Source organism: Anolis sagrei, chromosome 4 (genome assembly GCF_037176765.1).
Source record: "Anolis sagrei isolate rAnoSag1 chromosome 4, rAnoSag1.mat, whole genome shotgun sequence".
Lineage (NCBI taxonomy): Eukaryota > Metazoa > Chordata > Lepidosauria > Squamata > Dactyloidae > Anolis > Anolis sagrei.
Genome location: NC_090024.1, coordinates 121,733,828 through 121,748,741, shown reverse-complemented (window position 1 = coordinate 121,748,741; position 14,914 = coordinate 121,733,828). Strand labels below are relative to the sequence as shown.

Below are 14,914 nucleotides of genomic sequence, written 5' to 3'. Positions count from 1 at the left end.
ACTAAAGTAATCAGTGATTACTTTATCCCAGGTTAGACAACTCTCAAGGGTGTGGACAGATACCAGCTTCTTTCACACTGTCCTAAAACCTCCTGGGACTCTAGTCACCCAAGTGCTGGTCAAACAATTTGGGGGTGATTGAAAAAAGGCCTTGAGGGCCCACAACAGTTGTATGTTAAAGTCAAATATTTAAAAATTTAAAACTGGAAACCTGAACAGTAAGAAACCTAAAACAACAACAAAATAAGAGAATACAACCCACCACAAGAGTGTCCAAAGTATCAATCAGCGTCAGTGAAAATCTGGGAGTAGGGGGAGAGAAAAGAATAAGATGTTTGGACCCAGTAAATTTTAGGGAGGGGCTAAAATGAAACATTGGTAAATATTCAGTCCTGATTAGTAAATGGCACACTAGGATAAACAGCAAGCCTGTAATGCAAAAAAAAAAAAAAAACAAAACAAAAAAAACCAAAAACCAGGTATGGCTGTTGTATGTGCAGCTCACTTAATGTATAAGTAAGCTGCACATACAACACCAAAGTCATCTTTGTACCTGCCAAAGCTACTATATGAGGTATGGGCAAACTTTCACCTTCCAGGTGTTTTGGACTTCAACTTCCACAATTCCTAACAGCCAACCACCTGTTAAGAATTGTGGGCGTTGAAGTCCAAAACACCAAAGTTTGCCCATGTCTGTACTGTATGTTACTCTGTGCAGTTCTGCAATTCCTATGTGTTCCCTGTATAAACTTTCCCTCCTTCAAACTGGCAAAAGAACAATTCTGATTTCCAAGTTTATTTTTGAAAGCTTATTATTTCTGATCAAATAAGTTAGAATTGCACAATTTTTGAACCCCTCTGACCAAATGTATAATTCATCCAGGCGTTGACTGACTACTATGTGCATACAAATATTCTCAGTAAATCCTACAATACATGTATGCAGTTCTTATTATCTGAGCCATTATGGAATAATGGAGGATTAGTTCCCTTGTGTGTGTAAAAAGAAAGTGGCATTGACCCATAACTCTAGGCAAATGTGGTATGAACACCAAGAACTGGGAAGCACTGGGAAGCGCTAGTTCTAACTGGGGTCAGCTGTTACCAATGGTGCTATGTTCCATCTTGTCTCCTGGATATGCCATCAGCTGAAGACCCCTCTCCCCAGCACCAACTGTCGTTCTGGGCCAGAGTGAAGAGAGAGGGGGCCAGGGGACAGTTCCACCTTGTCTCTTGTGCTATTCTAATAATATAATATAATATATTGTATATACATATAATATTTATAATATTATAATGTAATGCAATATAATAATAACAATATGATATTATAATTATATATTTATATTACATGTAATATTACTAATAATATTATGATATAGTGGTATGGTGCAATATAGCAACGTTTAATGCTGATACTGTACTAGGCTAATAATATATTGTATGTAATATATACCTTATAAGCTGCTTGGAGTCCCCTTTGGGGTGAGAAGGGCGGCATATAAATGTTGTAAATAAATAAATATGGATTTTGAAGAGGCACAAATAGAGAGTAAATTGAAGAAACGTGTCAAGAGGAAGGAAGGCCAACCAAACCCTTGTCGTGACCACCCGTGATGTGGAAATCTATGCCCTCAATATCAAAGACCATGTGGGTCCAGTTTTCAATCATTTATGGATCCACCACCAAGACTCTACCTTTGGAAGATAATCATACTTTGCCCATGATGATACATAACCACTTATGTGCAGTCGGAGTCAGATTAGCATAACATACCAGCTAATTAATCTTTCCAAATTACTAATGAACATAATTCAGCAATCCACTTGGCTACACACCTATGAGTCACTTGTAATCTAGAAGATGAACTAGATTTTGAAAAGTCCTTCTTCCGGGATGCCTACCTACATTTCTGTCTTCATAATCAACAAAGACTTATTGTGACAAGCCTGCTGACAAGCCTGAGTTGAGGATAGATTAGATATATCATTCAATGCACAAATGGAATATTCATTGTTATGTAAATAGTAGCAAGTAGGAAAGATGAAACTTTGTCTCCCACCCCAATCCTGCATGACTTTGAGGCCTGTCAGGCTTTTATTGAACTACTATTTAGACAACAAATGTTTTTTACATTCAAGTCAGTAACACTAGGCATTACAAGAAAAATCTCTTCCATAGTTATTCATTCGGTATTCACATTCAGATCAATGTAGTTTCTAAGAACAGATCCACAGTATCAATTTCACATCAATATAATCATTCCAGGATACTAACTTTCCCAAGGCATCATCCACATCCCCACGACTTGGTTCTTGACCTCGAACTCTTCCACGGCAAGTTAAAGGCATGAGTTCATCAGCTGGATAGGCATGTTCCTGTTCGTTGCAAGCAATGAACCAACAAATAAAAAAGGAACAAGTAAATGGGAAAGCTAAAGAGGTGGGCAGATAGATATAGATAAGTATTTTAACTAGATAAATTGCAGTAAATTGTAAGCTGCTCTGAGTCCCTTTTGGGGTGAGAAGGGCAGCATATAAATATAAGAGTGTGTGTGTGTGTGTGTGTGTGTGTGTGTGTGTGTATATATATATATATATATATATAATTTTACTCTTATTATTATTATTGGAAGGATACGTAAACACATGTAAGTATGACACAGTAATAGTGAGGCCATGTTTTAAATCCAGGCTGTTGCAAACGCAGGAACTAAGAGACACACACTTCCTACATTCATGAGAACTTGCTTCTTCTAAAAAAGGCTGCAGGCCATTTTGAGTGAAACACTATGTTCTTTCACTGGATAGGTAAGTATTTTAACTAGATAAATTGCAGTAAATGTTTTCTACATAGGAAGCCCCAGAAAACATAGAACAAGTCACAAGCTGCTTTAGTGAATTCATGATCAGCAGCAGAAGGCAGCCTTTTCTATGGTTCTTGTTTGGGTTTATTTAGTCATAGAATGCTTGCTGTTTAATATCCTGCAGCCCATTCATTTACACCGTAATATTTTGCTTCATCTTGTGTACCCTGTAACTGGAGCGATTCATAGTAAGCTGCACAACTTTCATTACAAGAAACACCTGTCCCAAAAGCAGCAAGCTGCCATCACAATGCTATTAGTTTTCACAGAAAAATATTACACTTCTGGCACTGCCTTCTGGTCAAGACATCCCTTTGCTCAAACGGTACCAGAACAGACACAGTCCGTGTGAAAATTAAAAAAGAACGGAGTATGTAAATACTGTGTCTAATTCTGGGCACCACAACTTAAGGGAGATATTAACAGGCTGGAACATGTCCAGAGGAGGGCAATGAAAATGATCAAAGGTCTCGGAACCATGCCCTAAAAAGAGCATCTTAAAGAGATGTTTAGCCTACAGAAGAGAAGGTTGAGAGGACACATGATAGCCATGTTTATAAATATCTGAAAGAATACCATAAGGAAGAGGAAGCAGGCTTGTTTTTGGTGGCCCTGAAAACTATGACTTGAAGCAATGGGTTTAAATTACAAGAAAGGAAATTCCACTTGAACATTAGGATGAACTTCCTGATTGTGAGAGCTGTTTAGCAGAGAAACTCTCTTCCTTGGAGGGTGATGAAAGCTCCTTCTTTGGAGGCTTTTATTGTCTCATTCTATGATTCTATAAATGCATCACTTGTTTTGTTGTTTATATATACTGTATATACTCGAGTATAAGCCGACCCGAATATAAGCCGAGGCACCTAATTTTACCACTAAAAACTGGGAAAACATTGATTCAAGTATAAGTCGAGGGTGGGAAATGCAGCAGCTACTGGTCAATTTCGAAATAAAAATAGATACCAATAAAATTATATTAATTGAAGCATCAGTAGGTTAAATGTTTATTAATATTTACATAAAACTGTAAGATTTTCGACCTATTTATTTATTTATTTATTACTGCGCTTGTATACCGCTGTTTCTCAGCCTACATTGGCGACTCAACGCGGTTTACAACACTACAATAATCAACAATATTCAATATAAAAAGCATAAAAACACATACATAATATACAATATTGGGCCACCAATATCGAACCAATGCATCTCTTAACTAAAAACGCAGTCCAATTTCATCGTCTGTGATTACCAGTCCTTGATCATCAGATTCATTGCACCGAGTTAACCGAATGCTTGTTCGAACATCCATGTCTTCAGTCTTTTTCAAAACACCATCAGCGAGGGGGCTGATCTTACCTCTATGGGGAGGGTGTTCCAAAGCCGAGGGGCCACCACAGAAAAGGCCCTGTCTCTCGTCCCCGCCAGCCGCACCTGTGAAGCAGGCGGGATAGAGAGCAGGGCCTCCCCAGAAGATCTTAGGGTCCTGGTGGGCTGATAGGCCGAGATACGTTTGGATAGATAAGTTGGGCCAGAACCTATGCTCCAATTCTGTGGAACTCATTGCCTCCATACATTAGAGCAATGTCGGAGTTGTGACCTTTTGCAAAGGCACTCAAGACTTGGCTGTTTGGTTGTGCATTTAAGTAATCAGATCTAATTTGCCAAATAGTCACTGTTGAATGTTTTTATGTTAATGTCTTTATATTGTGTAAATGCTATTTTAGATTATAAGTTGCTCAGAGTACCTTGGTGGAGAGCGACTAATTAAGAAATAAAGTGAAGTCAAGTCAAGTGAAGATAAGACTGTCCAACTCTGACAAAAACCATTATTCTAACCTTCTTCAATGTACATGTGTTTACGTATCCTTCCAATAATAATAAAGAGAGTAAAATAATAAATGTAATAATAATAAAATAATAAAGTTAACCTACAAATGTAATAATAATAGTAATAGAATAAAATAATAAATAACCTTGACTCGAGTATAAGTCGAGGGGAGCTTTTTCAGCCTAAAAAAAAAAACTAGGCTTATACTCGAGTATATACAGTATTCTGGTCCCTGATCAAATTAGAGCTATTCTAGTTTTTAAATCCGAACAAATATTGGCAAATGGTTGTTAACCCAATATTGCAAATATCTAACTGAACTATTCTGTATGTCTCTATTCAAATTAGAATAACAGAATCATAGAGTTGGAAGAGATCACATGGCCCATCTAGTCCAACTCCCTGCCCTGCAGGAAAAGCACAAAGTGCCCCTTGGGCATAAAACCTATTACCAAGTAGGCTACACCTACTTGGTAAAAGGTTTTAAGCCCACGTAAAGGCATATTGGATTTGATGGGGAGAAACAGAGAAATGGGAGCAAGGGCTTAAACAGTTCCTTGCACAGCTTCAAAGTTCCAGCTGAGCAGCCTCATCAACTTATCCAAAGAAGGTTGGAAAATCCAGCAGTACAATGTATACTGGTTTAATACTACGAGCACTGTAATTCTTTATGCCATCTCAAAGGAACACAACTACTTTTAATACATGGAAGGAGAGCTTTCTTCCATTATTATACAGCAGAACATAAGAGAAATGGTTTTTATCTAATCATCTTTTGAAGCAGCATAGCCTCAAACCAAGCACAGCAATAAATGTCAGTACTTTGTAACAGCCTGTTCAATACTTTACTATCTTATTATCAAGAAAAGTTTAAATTTCTGGTTTTTCTTGGCAGGTTCAACAAGTACAGAAATGCAATTGCCTTATCTAAGGTCTTAGCATACGTGGCATGTAAATATCCTTCTGACTTCAAAGCTTCCAGGATATGCCAAGTCATACTTCCTCATAATCTAAACATTTCATGGTAACAAGTGTATAACAGGCAGTAATTTTTTTTCAGTTAGTAAGATAATACTAATATGTGTGCTCTCCATGACACAGGTTCAGTCTTAAAATGTATTTAACAATGTTTTCAATCTTGTAGATACAATTAATAATGATCTAGAATCAAATGCACATTGTTTGCAGTCTGTTTCACACATTATAGTGTATGTATATTTTATCACCAAGGTCATTTTTAATGACGTTGTATCCCATCTCAAGCCAAAGGGAGAGAGCTGGCAATAAGATCATTATTGTTTTTGCATCTTAACTCTCATCAAATGAGGAATTATTCCATTTTCTGAATGGTGATAGCTGGGGGCATAGTCCATTCCAAGAGAACATAAAAGAAACACCAGTCCCTCTACTCTCCCTCCTGTAGTGATACTTCTGGCCTTTTTCAATGTCCAAGTAAGAAAATGGCAGTGGCAGTGCCTCTTTGGCGTTTCTCCTTAAAGGAGCACCAAGACAGTAGATGGGGTTGGTGCTTCTTTTAAGTTTCTCAGGGATAGACTAAGCTCTCACTACCTTACTCAGAAAAGGATAGAAAACTTTATCTGATAATAATCTACCTTACACTAGAACCACCTCCTTCTCTGAATAGAACGGAAAAGGACTTTTTGAATGTCTGGGCAGGAAACTGGGGGCATCCAGTTCTGTGCTGAACTTTCTCCTTTACATGGAACACCCCTCAATTTATCCAAGAGCCACATCAAAATTCATAATTCTGGTTCCAAAGCCTGCCCTCAACTTAAAGTTGGCTGCATATTTGGTGACTTTCCTTAACTTGTAAACTTTCTCGCAAAATCTAATAATAGTTTTTTCTGATGTAACTCCACTGAGAATGAACAGATTACAACCTTAATCAGAAGTCACCTTTCAGATTTAATTAATATTTGGCAAACATTTAATAATATTTGAGAGTGCACAATGTTCACCAATACTAAATTATGATTTTTAAAAATCCCAGAATATCACTTAAAAACCAATCAAATCAGCTAAAAACTAGCTTTTTTGTTGTTGTTGTGTCTGGAGCGACTTGAGAAACTGCAAGTCGCTTCTGGTGTGAGAGAATTGGCCGTCTGCAAGGACGTTGCCCAGGGGACGCCCGGATGATTTGATGTATTTATCATCCTTGTGGGAGGCTTCTTTCATGTTCCCGCATGAGGAGCTGGAGTTGATAGAGGGAGCTCATCCGCCTCTCCCCGGATTCGAACCTGTGACCTGTCGGTCTTCAGTCCTGCCGGCACAGGGGTTTAACCCACTGCGCCATCTGGGACTCCAAAAAAGCTAGCTAAATGTTATAAATAAGTATGTGATCACTTTACTTACCATATAATTACTATAGGCATGATCAAACATTTCTATTACTTGATTCCTGCAAAGCAAGCAAAACGAACATTAGTATATACTCTGAAAGTATATAAATCCCTGAAAGGAAGATTGAGGCAAATTAGGAGACATGAGAAAATAAAGATTATCTCCCAAACAAGTACATACAATCCATAATCATTTGCACAAATGAACTAGCTAAAGATAAGTTACCATAAGATAAATGTTTGTTATTCTTGGTGCAAATGTTAAATGAAGTAGTATTATTTAATCTTTTCTGTTTTTGTTTTTTGCTGTTGATATTCTTGTTTGCCTTCAAGATATTTCTGAAATCTGGTGGCCCTACAGTGAACTTACCATGAGATTTTCTTGGCTAGGTTTGTTTGAGGGCATTTGCCATTCCCTCTCTCTGTGAGAAGTGACTCACCCAAGGAGACCCAGTGGATTTCCATGGCTGAGCAAATTCATTCCCTGGTCTCCTGGAGCACACAAACTATTACATATGATACCTCTCTAGATATAAATATGTATTAGATATATGCAAGTAAACAAGGGCTGAGTCCTTGTCTACACAGACCATTAAAAGTGGCACTGAATGAAGTGGTTTCGGTCAGCAGATGATTACATAGAAAATCCTGGAACCCGTTTGAGGCCCAGATGGTGATTACACACACCACCAAGAATTGATGCACATTAAAGGCTTCCCAACACTAATTTCACAATGACTGGATTGTGGCTTTGATTTATTCAATGCAAATCTAAGTCTGCTATATGAAAAACATGGAATTAATCTGGAGTGTTACAAATCACTATCATCCATGCAGAACAATCCCAAATCAACCCATGTCATTCCCAGTTAGAGCTAGAAAAAATGTGTCAGACTCTATAAAGACCTGCTGTTGGTCATTGTTCACAATAGAGAGGTACATGAACCTATAGTGTGACTCAGTATAAATATGTGATCTATGATTCATTAAGCAAACTCCAGTTCAAAATCCCTCATGACAGAAATGAATGACTTCTTTGCTCTTTCCACCTGGATTGATAATCTTCATAATCAGAGGTGGTTTTGCCTTCAAGTAGTCAACATAGGATGCCACTTTGAATTTCATTGGGTTTTCTTAGGTAATGAATTCTCAGAGGTGGTTTTGCCAGTTCTTTTTACCAAAATACAGCATAAAGCACCTGGCATTTGTTAATAGTCTCTCTTCCAAGTACTAATCAAAGCTGACCCTACTTAACTTCCAAGATCAGTCAAAATCTGGTGCTTTCTACAAGATTTTATCTTCCCAGAGATGGGTATCACTGGAATCTTTAAGCATGTTTCAATTATACAGGGCCTAGTGCTGTCTCTTTCATGTCTAAAGACTAGAGTTGGGTCATTCTAGCTTTAGTCTCCCTGGTGCATCTTTGAGAAGCTAAGTAAAGCTATTATCTTGTTACAGTAACCACAGTGTGCTAAATTAATGCATTACTTGTTCAAGACTGGATGAATGACATTCGACAACATAAGAAATCTGTAAGCTCAGCAGTGTTTTGTTTTCAAAATTGTGAAGCATTTTATTAACAATTCACAATCATTATCCTAAGTTCAAATAAAAAGAAGAGGAAACAGTACTCTAGCAGATTTTTATTAATTTTTTTATCTGCCTGGGCAGTTCTTTCAGTCTCAGTCAAATACACTGATAATATTTGTGAATTATTAGTCCATTTAGAAGGTAAGCAAACTTGGATTTCAGACTCATTAACTACAACTATGAAATAAACAGGAGATCAGACATCAAATTAAGGAGAAGAGCTGTCTTAACACTGGAGCACTGAGTTCAATAATTTCTTTCTAGATCTAGAACTGAGCATTGCAGACTTTTTACATAAAATAGAGTTTGTGCTTCTCTCTTGCTGGCTTTCTCTAGCAGTCTAACCTGAAGGCAATAGAAGACCGTTGTTTTTTATAAAAAAGAAGTCAGAAAGACCGATTACTGCAAAAAATTGCCTAGATATCTGCAGATATATTCTTGTAACTTGTAGGTTTGTTTCAGTAAGAATTAATCTTATATGTTCTTTTTGACTAATGTTTTAACTCAGAGCTTCCCAAACCGTGTGTGGTGACACGTCAGTGTGTCAGACGCAGTATGTCACGTGAATGTAACGAGAATCCTCTGAATCTATGTGAAAGAAGCAATAAATCATATGTTTTTAAAAAAAAAATCAATGAAAAATTATCATGAGATACTTTGTGTTCTCATACATTTTGTTATTACAATTTATATCTGTGTCCATATCTTTTAGAAGGGGTTGGCTTAACCTCCAATTTCCTAGGATGTCTAAAAGGTGTGTCATTACAGATTAAATGTTTGGAAAGCTCCATTTTAACTGGTTTCTGTGTTATACGGCTTTAAGTGATGGTTTGTGTTTTATTGTAATATACTTTGCTGTTTTTTGCCATTTCCATAGGGAGATAGTAATACAAAATAATTTAGTGTATTAGTGTCTAGATCAGTGGTTCTCAACCTGTGGGTCCCCAGGCATTTTGGCCTACAACTCCCAGAAATCCCAGCCAGTTTACCAGCTGTTAGGATTTCTGGGAGTTGAAGGCCAAAACATCTGGGGATCCACAGGTTGAGAACCACTGCTCTAGATCAAGGGAAGTCATGGTGCTGCTCTATTCTGTTTTGGTCAGACCTGGAATACTGTGTCCAATTCTGTGCAGCACAGTTTAAAAGAACTACTTACAAGCTGGAGGGTGTCCAAAGAAGGGCGACTAAAATGTTCAAAGGTCTGGAGAACATTCCCTATGAGGAGCATTTTAAACTGGGTATGTTTAGCTTGCAGAAGAGAAGTTTGAGAGGAGACATGATAGCCATGTATAAATATGTGAAAAGATGTCATAAGGAAGGGGTGCAGGCTTGTTTTTCTGCTGTCATAGTAACTAGGACTCTGGAGCAACAGGTTCAAATTACACGAAAGGAGATTTCACCCGAACATTAGGAAGAACTTGCTCACTGTGAGAGCTGTTCAGCAGTGGAACTCTCTGCCTCGGAGTGTGATGGAGTCTTCTCCCTCCCTCAATAGGATGACCTTCCAAATATTTATTAAGCCTGGCTATCATGGCTTCTTGCCCTCTGCTGCCAAGTGAAAAGGACATTCAACACAAATCTTTACTCACAGTTGGCATGATTATCAAGTGTGGAGTGAGAACATGCCAAATGGCAGGAGAAAAGATTCCACCTAAACACCAGGAAGAACTTCCTGATGGTAAGAGCTGTTTGGTTGTGGAATGTGCTGCCTAGGAGTGTGGTTGGGTCTCCTTCTCTGGAGATGTTTAAGCAGAGGCAGGATGGCCATCTGTCATAGAATCATAGAATAATAGAGTTAGAAGAGACCACATGAGTCATCTAGTCTAACACCATGTCATGCAGGAAAAACACAAAGTATCCCTGACAGATGGCAATCCAGTTTCTGTTTAAAATGTTTCCAAGGAAGGAGTTTCCATCACACTCTGAGGCAGAGAGTTCCACTGTTGAAGAGCTCTTACAGTCAGGAAATTCTTCCTAATGTTCAGCTAGAATCTCCTCTACTGTGATTTAAACTCATTGCTCCTAGTTTCAAGGGCAGCAAAAAGCAAGCCTGCCACTGTTCCTTAAAACATATTTTCACATATTTTTACACGGCTCCTTTCAACCTTCTCTTCTGCAGACTAAAAATACCCAGCTCTTTAAGAAACTCCTCAAAAGGATTCATGGTCTCCAGACCTTTGATTATTTTAGTCACCCTCCTATGGACACTCTCCAGCTTGTCAATATCACTTTTGAACTGTGATGCCCAGAATTGGACACAGTATCCCAGGTGAGATCTGACCAAAGCAAAATTGAGAGGCACCATGACTTCCCTCAATCTACACACTATACTCCTTCAATGCAGCCCAAAATCACATTGACTTTTTTAGCTGCCGCATCACACTGTCAGCTCCTGTTCAATTTGTTGTCCATGAAGATTCCAAGAACTTTCTCACATGGACTGCTGTCGAGCCAAGCATCACCCATGTGGTTCCTTTGCATTTCATTTTTTTCTGCCTAAGTGTAGTATCTTACATTTGTCCTTGTTTAAATTCATTTTGGTCATTTTTGGCCCATTTCTCTAATCTGGTAAAGTCTATTTGAATTCTGATCCTGTCTTCTGGAGTATTAGCTATCCATCCTAATTTGGTGTCATCTGCAAACTTGATAAGCCTGCCCTCTAAACCTTCATCCCAGTCATTAATATAGATGTTGAACAGCACTGGGTCTAGGACTGAACCCTGAGGCACTTCTTTCCAGGATTTTTTTTGTCATGTCAGGAGCAACTTGAGAAAATGCAAGTCGCTTCTGATGTGAGAGAATTGGCCGTCTGCAAGGACATTGCCCAGGGGACGCCCGGATGATTTGATGTTTTTATCATCCTTGTGGGAGACTTCTCTCATGTCCCCGTATGAGGAGCTGGAGCTGATAGAGGGAGCTCATCCGCCTCTCCCCGGATTCGAACCTTTCCAGTATGAAGAGGAACCATTGGTGAGCACTCTTTCGGTTTGGTCGCTTAACCAATTACAGATTCACTTAACAATAGCATTACCTAAATAGGTTTACATTCTCACACTATTGCTTAACCTCAACGTTTTGTCATTGGAGTATATGTCGTCGTCCCCTTTGTAGGAAAGCCTGATTCCACAACCCCCACTATAATGAGTCCTCCTCCGCAAATAATCTGTCTCTCTCTTATCTCGCCTGGGTTTTAATTAGAATCATAGAATCAAAGAGTTGGAAGAGACCTCATGGACCATCCAGTCCAACCCCATTCTGCCAAGAAACACCCCTGACAGATGGCCATCCAGCCTCTGTTTAAAAGCTTCCAAAAAAGGAGCCTCCACCACACTCCGGGGCAGAGAGTTCCACTGCTGAATGGCTCTCACAGTCAGGTTCTTCCTCCTGTTCAGATGGAATCTCCTTTATTGTAGTTTGAAGCCATTGTCCTAGGCTCCAGGGAAGCAGAAAACAAGCTTGCTCCCTCCTCCCTGTGGCTTCCTCTCACATATTTATACATGGCTATCATATCTCCTCTCAGCTTTCTCTTCTTCAGGCTAAACATGCCCAGCTCCTTAAGCCGCTCCTCATAGGTCTTGTTCTCCAGGCCCTTGATCATTTTAGTCGCCCTCCTCTGGACACATTCCAGCTTGTCAATATCTCTCTTGAATTGTGGTGCCTAGAATTGGACACAATATTCCAGGTGTGGTCTGACCAAGGCAGACTAGAGGGGTAGCATGACTTCCCTGGATCTAGACCCTATGCTCCTCTTGATGCAGGCCAAAATCCCATTGGCTTTTTTTGTTGCCACATAACATTGTCAGCTCATGTTTAACTTGTTGTCCACGAGGACCCCAAGATCTTTTTCACATGTACTGCTCTCGAGCCATGCGTCCCCCATTCTGTATCTTTGCATTTCGTTTTTTTTTTTTTTTTTTTTTTTGCCTAAGTGGAGGATCTTGCATTTGTCCCTGTTGAACTACATTTTGTTCCTCTCAGCCTTCTCTTCTTCAGGCTAAACTTGCCCAGCTCTTTAAGCTGCTCCTCATAGGACTTGTTCTCCAGACCCTTGATCATTTTAGTTGCCCTCCTCTGGACACATTCCAGCTTGTCAATATCTCTCTTCAATTGTGGTGCCCAGAATTGGACACAATATTCCAGGTGTGGTCTAACCAAAGCAGAATAGAGGGGAAGCATTACTTCCCTAGATCTAGACACTATGTTCCTATTGATGCAGGCCAAAATCCCATTGGCTTTTTTTGCCGCCACATCACATTGTTGGCTCAGTTTAGATCAGTCTCTCTTTTAATAATTACATGTAGCCCACCCGTTGACATTGTTATTGTGCCTATTGTAATTTTATATTGCTATGTTTTCATATGTTTTATGTAATTATGTTGTTTGCGTTTTTGGTTTTATTTTATTGTAATTTGCTGCTTGTAAGCTGCTCAGAGTCCCCATTAGGCAGATGGTGGCGGGGTATAAAGATTATTATTGTATTGTTGAAAGCTTTCATGGCTGGAATCACTAGGTTCTTGTGGTTTTTTTCAGGCTATATGGCCATGTTCTAGAGGCATTTTCTTCTGACGTTTCGCCTGCATCTATGGCAAGCATCCTCAGAGGTAGTGAGGTCTGTTGGAGGTAGGAAAATGGGTTTCTATATCTGTGGAATGACTAGGGTGGGGCAAAGAGCTCTTCTCTGCTGGAGCTAGGTGTGAATGTTTCAACTGACCACCTTCTTTAGCATTTGAAGGCCTGGCTGAGATGGAGGAATCTTTTGTTGAGAGCTGCTAAGATGTGCCTGGTTGTTTCCTCTCTGCTGTTGTGCTGTTGTAATTTTAGAGGTTTTTTTTAATACTGGTAGCCAGATTTTGTTCATTTTCATGGTTTCCTCCTTTCTGTTGAAATTGTCCACATGCTTATGGATTTCAATGGCTTCTCTGTGTAGTCTGACTCTAAAATTACAACAGCAAAACAGCAGAGAGGAAACAACCAGGCACATCTTAACACCTCTCAACAAAAGATTCCCACAGGCTCAGCCAGGCCTTCAAATGCTAATAAAGGTGGCCAGTTGAAACATTCACACCTAGCTCCAGCAGAGAAGAGCTCTTTGTCCCACCCTGGTCATTCCACAGATATATAAACCCATTTTTCCTACTTCCAACAGACCTCACTACCTCTGAGGATGCTTGCCATAGATGCAGGCGAAACGTCAGGAGAAAATGCCTCTAGAACATGGCCATATAGCCCGAAAAAACCCACAAGAACCTAAGATGATGATGATGATGATTATCTATCCCACCTTGTTAGTTTGCTTGCAAGAAGGTCATGGGGGACTTTGTCGAAGGCCTTATGAAATCAAGCTATGTAACATCCACAGCATTTCCTGCATTACCAAGCTTGGGACTCTATAGGAAAAGGGGGTAAGATGAACCTGGCGTGACTGTGGGGGTGCTTTGACGGTGCCTGGGGTGGGGCTGGGTGGCCCTCGGGGTCTCTCCCCGCTCGCTGCCAGGCCCTGCCCTGCCCTCCCTGCTTCCCTCTGGCTGCCTGGCCTTCTCCTTCCCTTACCCGAGGCGGCGCTTCTCCTCCCGGCCCATGGCTTGCCCAGCGGGCGCCGCCGCCAGCACCGAGGAAGCGGAGAGGAGGCCCAAGGCCAGCAGCCTCCAGCCGGGGCAGCGGCGGCCTGCCGGGGCGTCGCCGCTCCTTCCCTGGGCCCCGGGCACTGCTCCGGTCATGGCAGCAGCTGCCCTGCTAGGCCCCGCGCGGTCCCATCCCCTCAGGAGCTGACGCGCCGCCGCCGCCGCCAGAAGGGACCGGCCCTTCGCTCCTCCAACCGCCCCGCCCTCCGATGTAGCCAAGGAAACCGGCTGCTTCCGGGTTCTCTTCCGGTCACGTGGCGCTAAGGCCGGCGGGGAGCCAATGGGAATAGAGGCGCCCTGTCACCTGACTGCGCTTGGCACGCTCCCTGAGGCAGGGAGACGTGGAAAGCACAGGCAATCCGCGCCAGCAGTGACGTGGCGCTCGCGTAGAAATAGCAAGAGTGTAGAGCGCCCCACTCACTGACGTATGGAATTTCCGGGCACGCATTAGGCTATTTTTTGTTTTGTTTTTTTGAAAGCCATCTCGGACAACGACTAATGGAACTAGAGGCTCTGTTCTTTCGCCCCCGCCCTGTACTTCCGGAGCCCGTGCAAGCTCACTTCCCAGTGCCTGGGGTCGCGCTAGACTCTAGCACCCGCCCCAAAGCGCGGGCGCGCGGCCGGAAAGGCTCAAGATAAAGTAGC

At 40.8% G+C, this 14,914-nt stretch overlaps 1 protein-coding gene across 2 annotated transcripts in view; it reads right to left on the bottom strand.

Moving 5' to 3' along the window:
* EDEM3 (ER degradation enhancing alpha-mannosidase like protein 3) overlaps positions 1-14,499 on the bottom strand; it is a 66,672-nt gene extending 52,173 nt beyond the window's left edge. For both annotated transcript variants that reach the window (XM_060774500.2, XM_060774501.2), the window contains exons 1-4: positions 14,199-14,499; positions 7,072-7,117; positions 2,279-2,379; positions 263-302 (exon numbers count right to left, since the gene is read on the bottom strand). In XM_060774500.2, the coding sequence (XP_060630483.2) occupies positions 263-302; positions 2,279-2,379; positions 7,072-7,117; positions 14,199-14,365 (354 nt within the window). In that variant the 5' untranslated portion in view covers positions 14,366-14,499. The remainder of the gene's footprint in view (positions 1-262; positions 303-2,278; positions 2,380-7,071; positions 7,118-14,198) is intronic.
* Between the last annotated feature and the right edge of the window lie 415 nt (positions 14,500-14,914).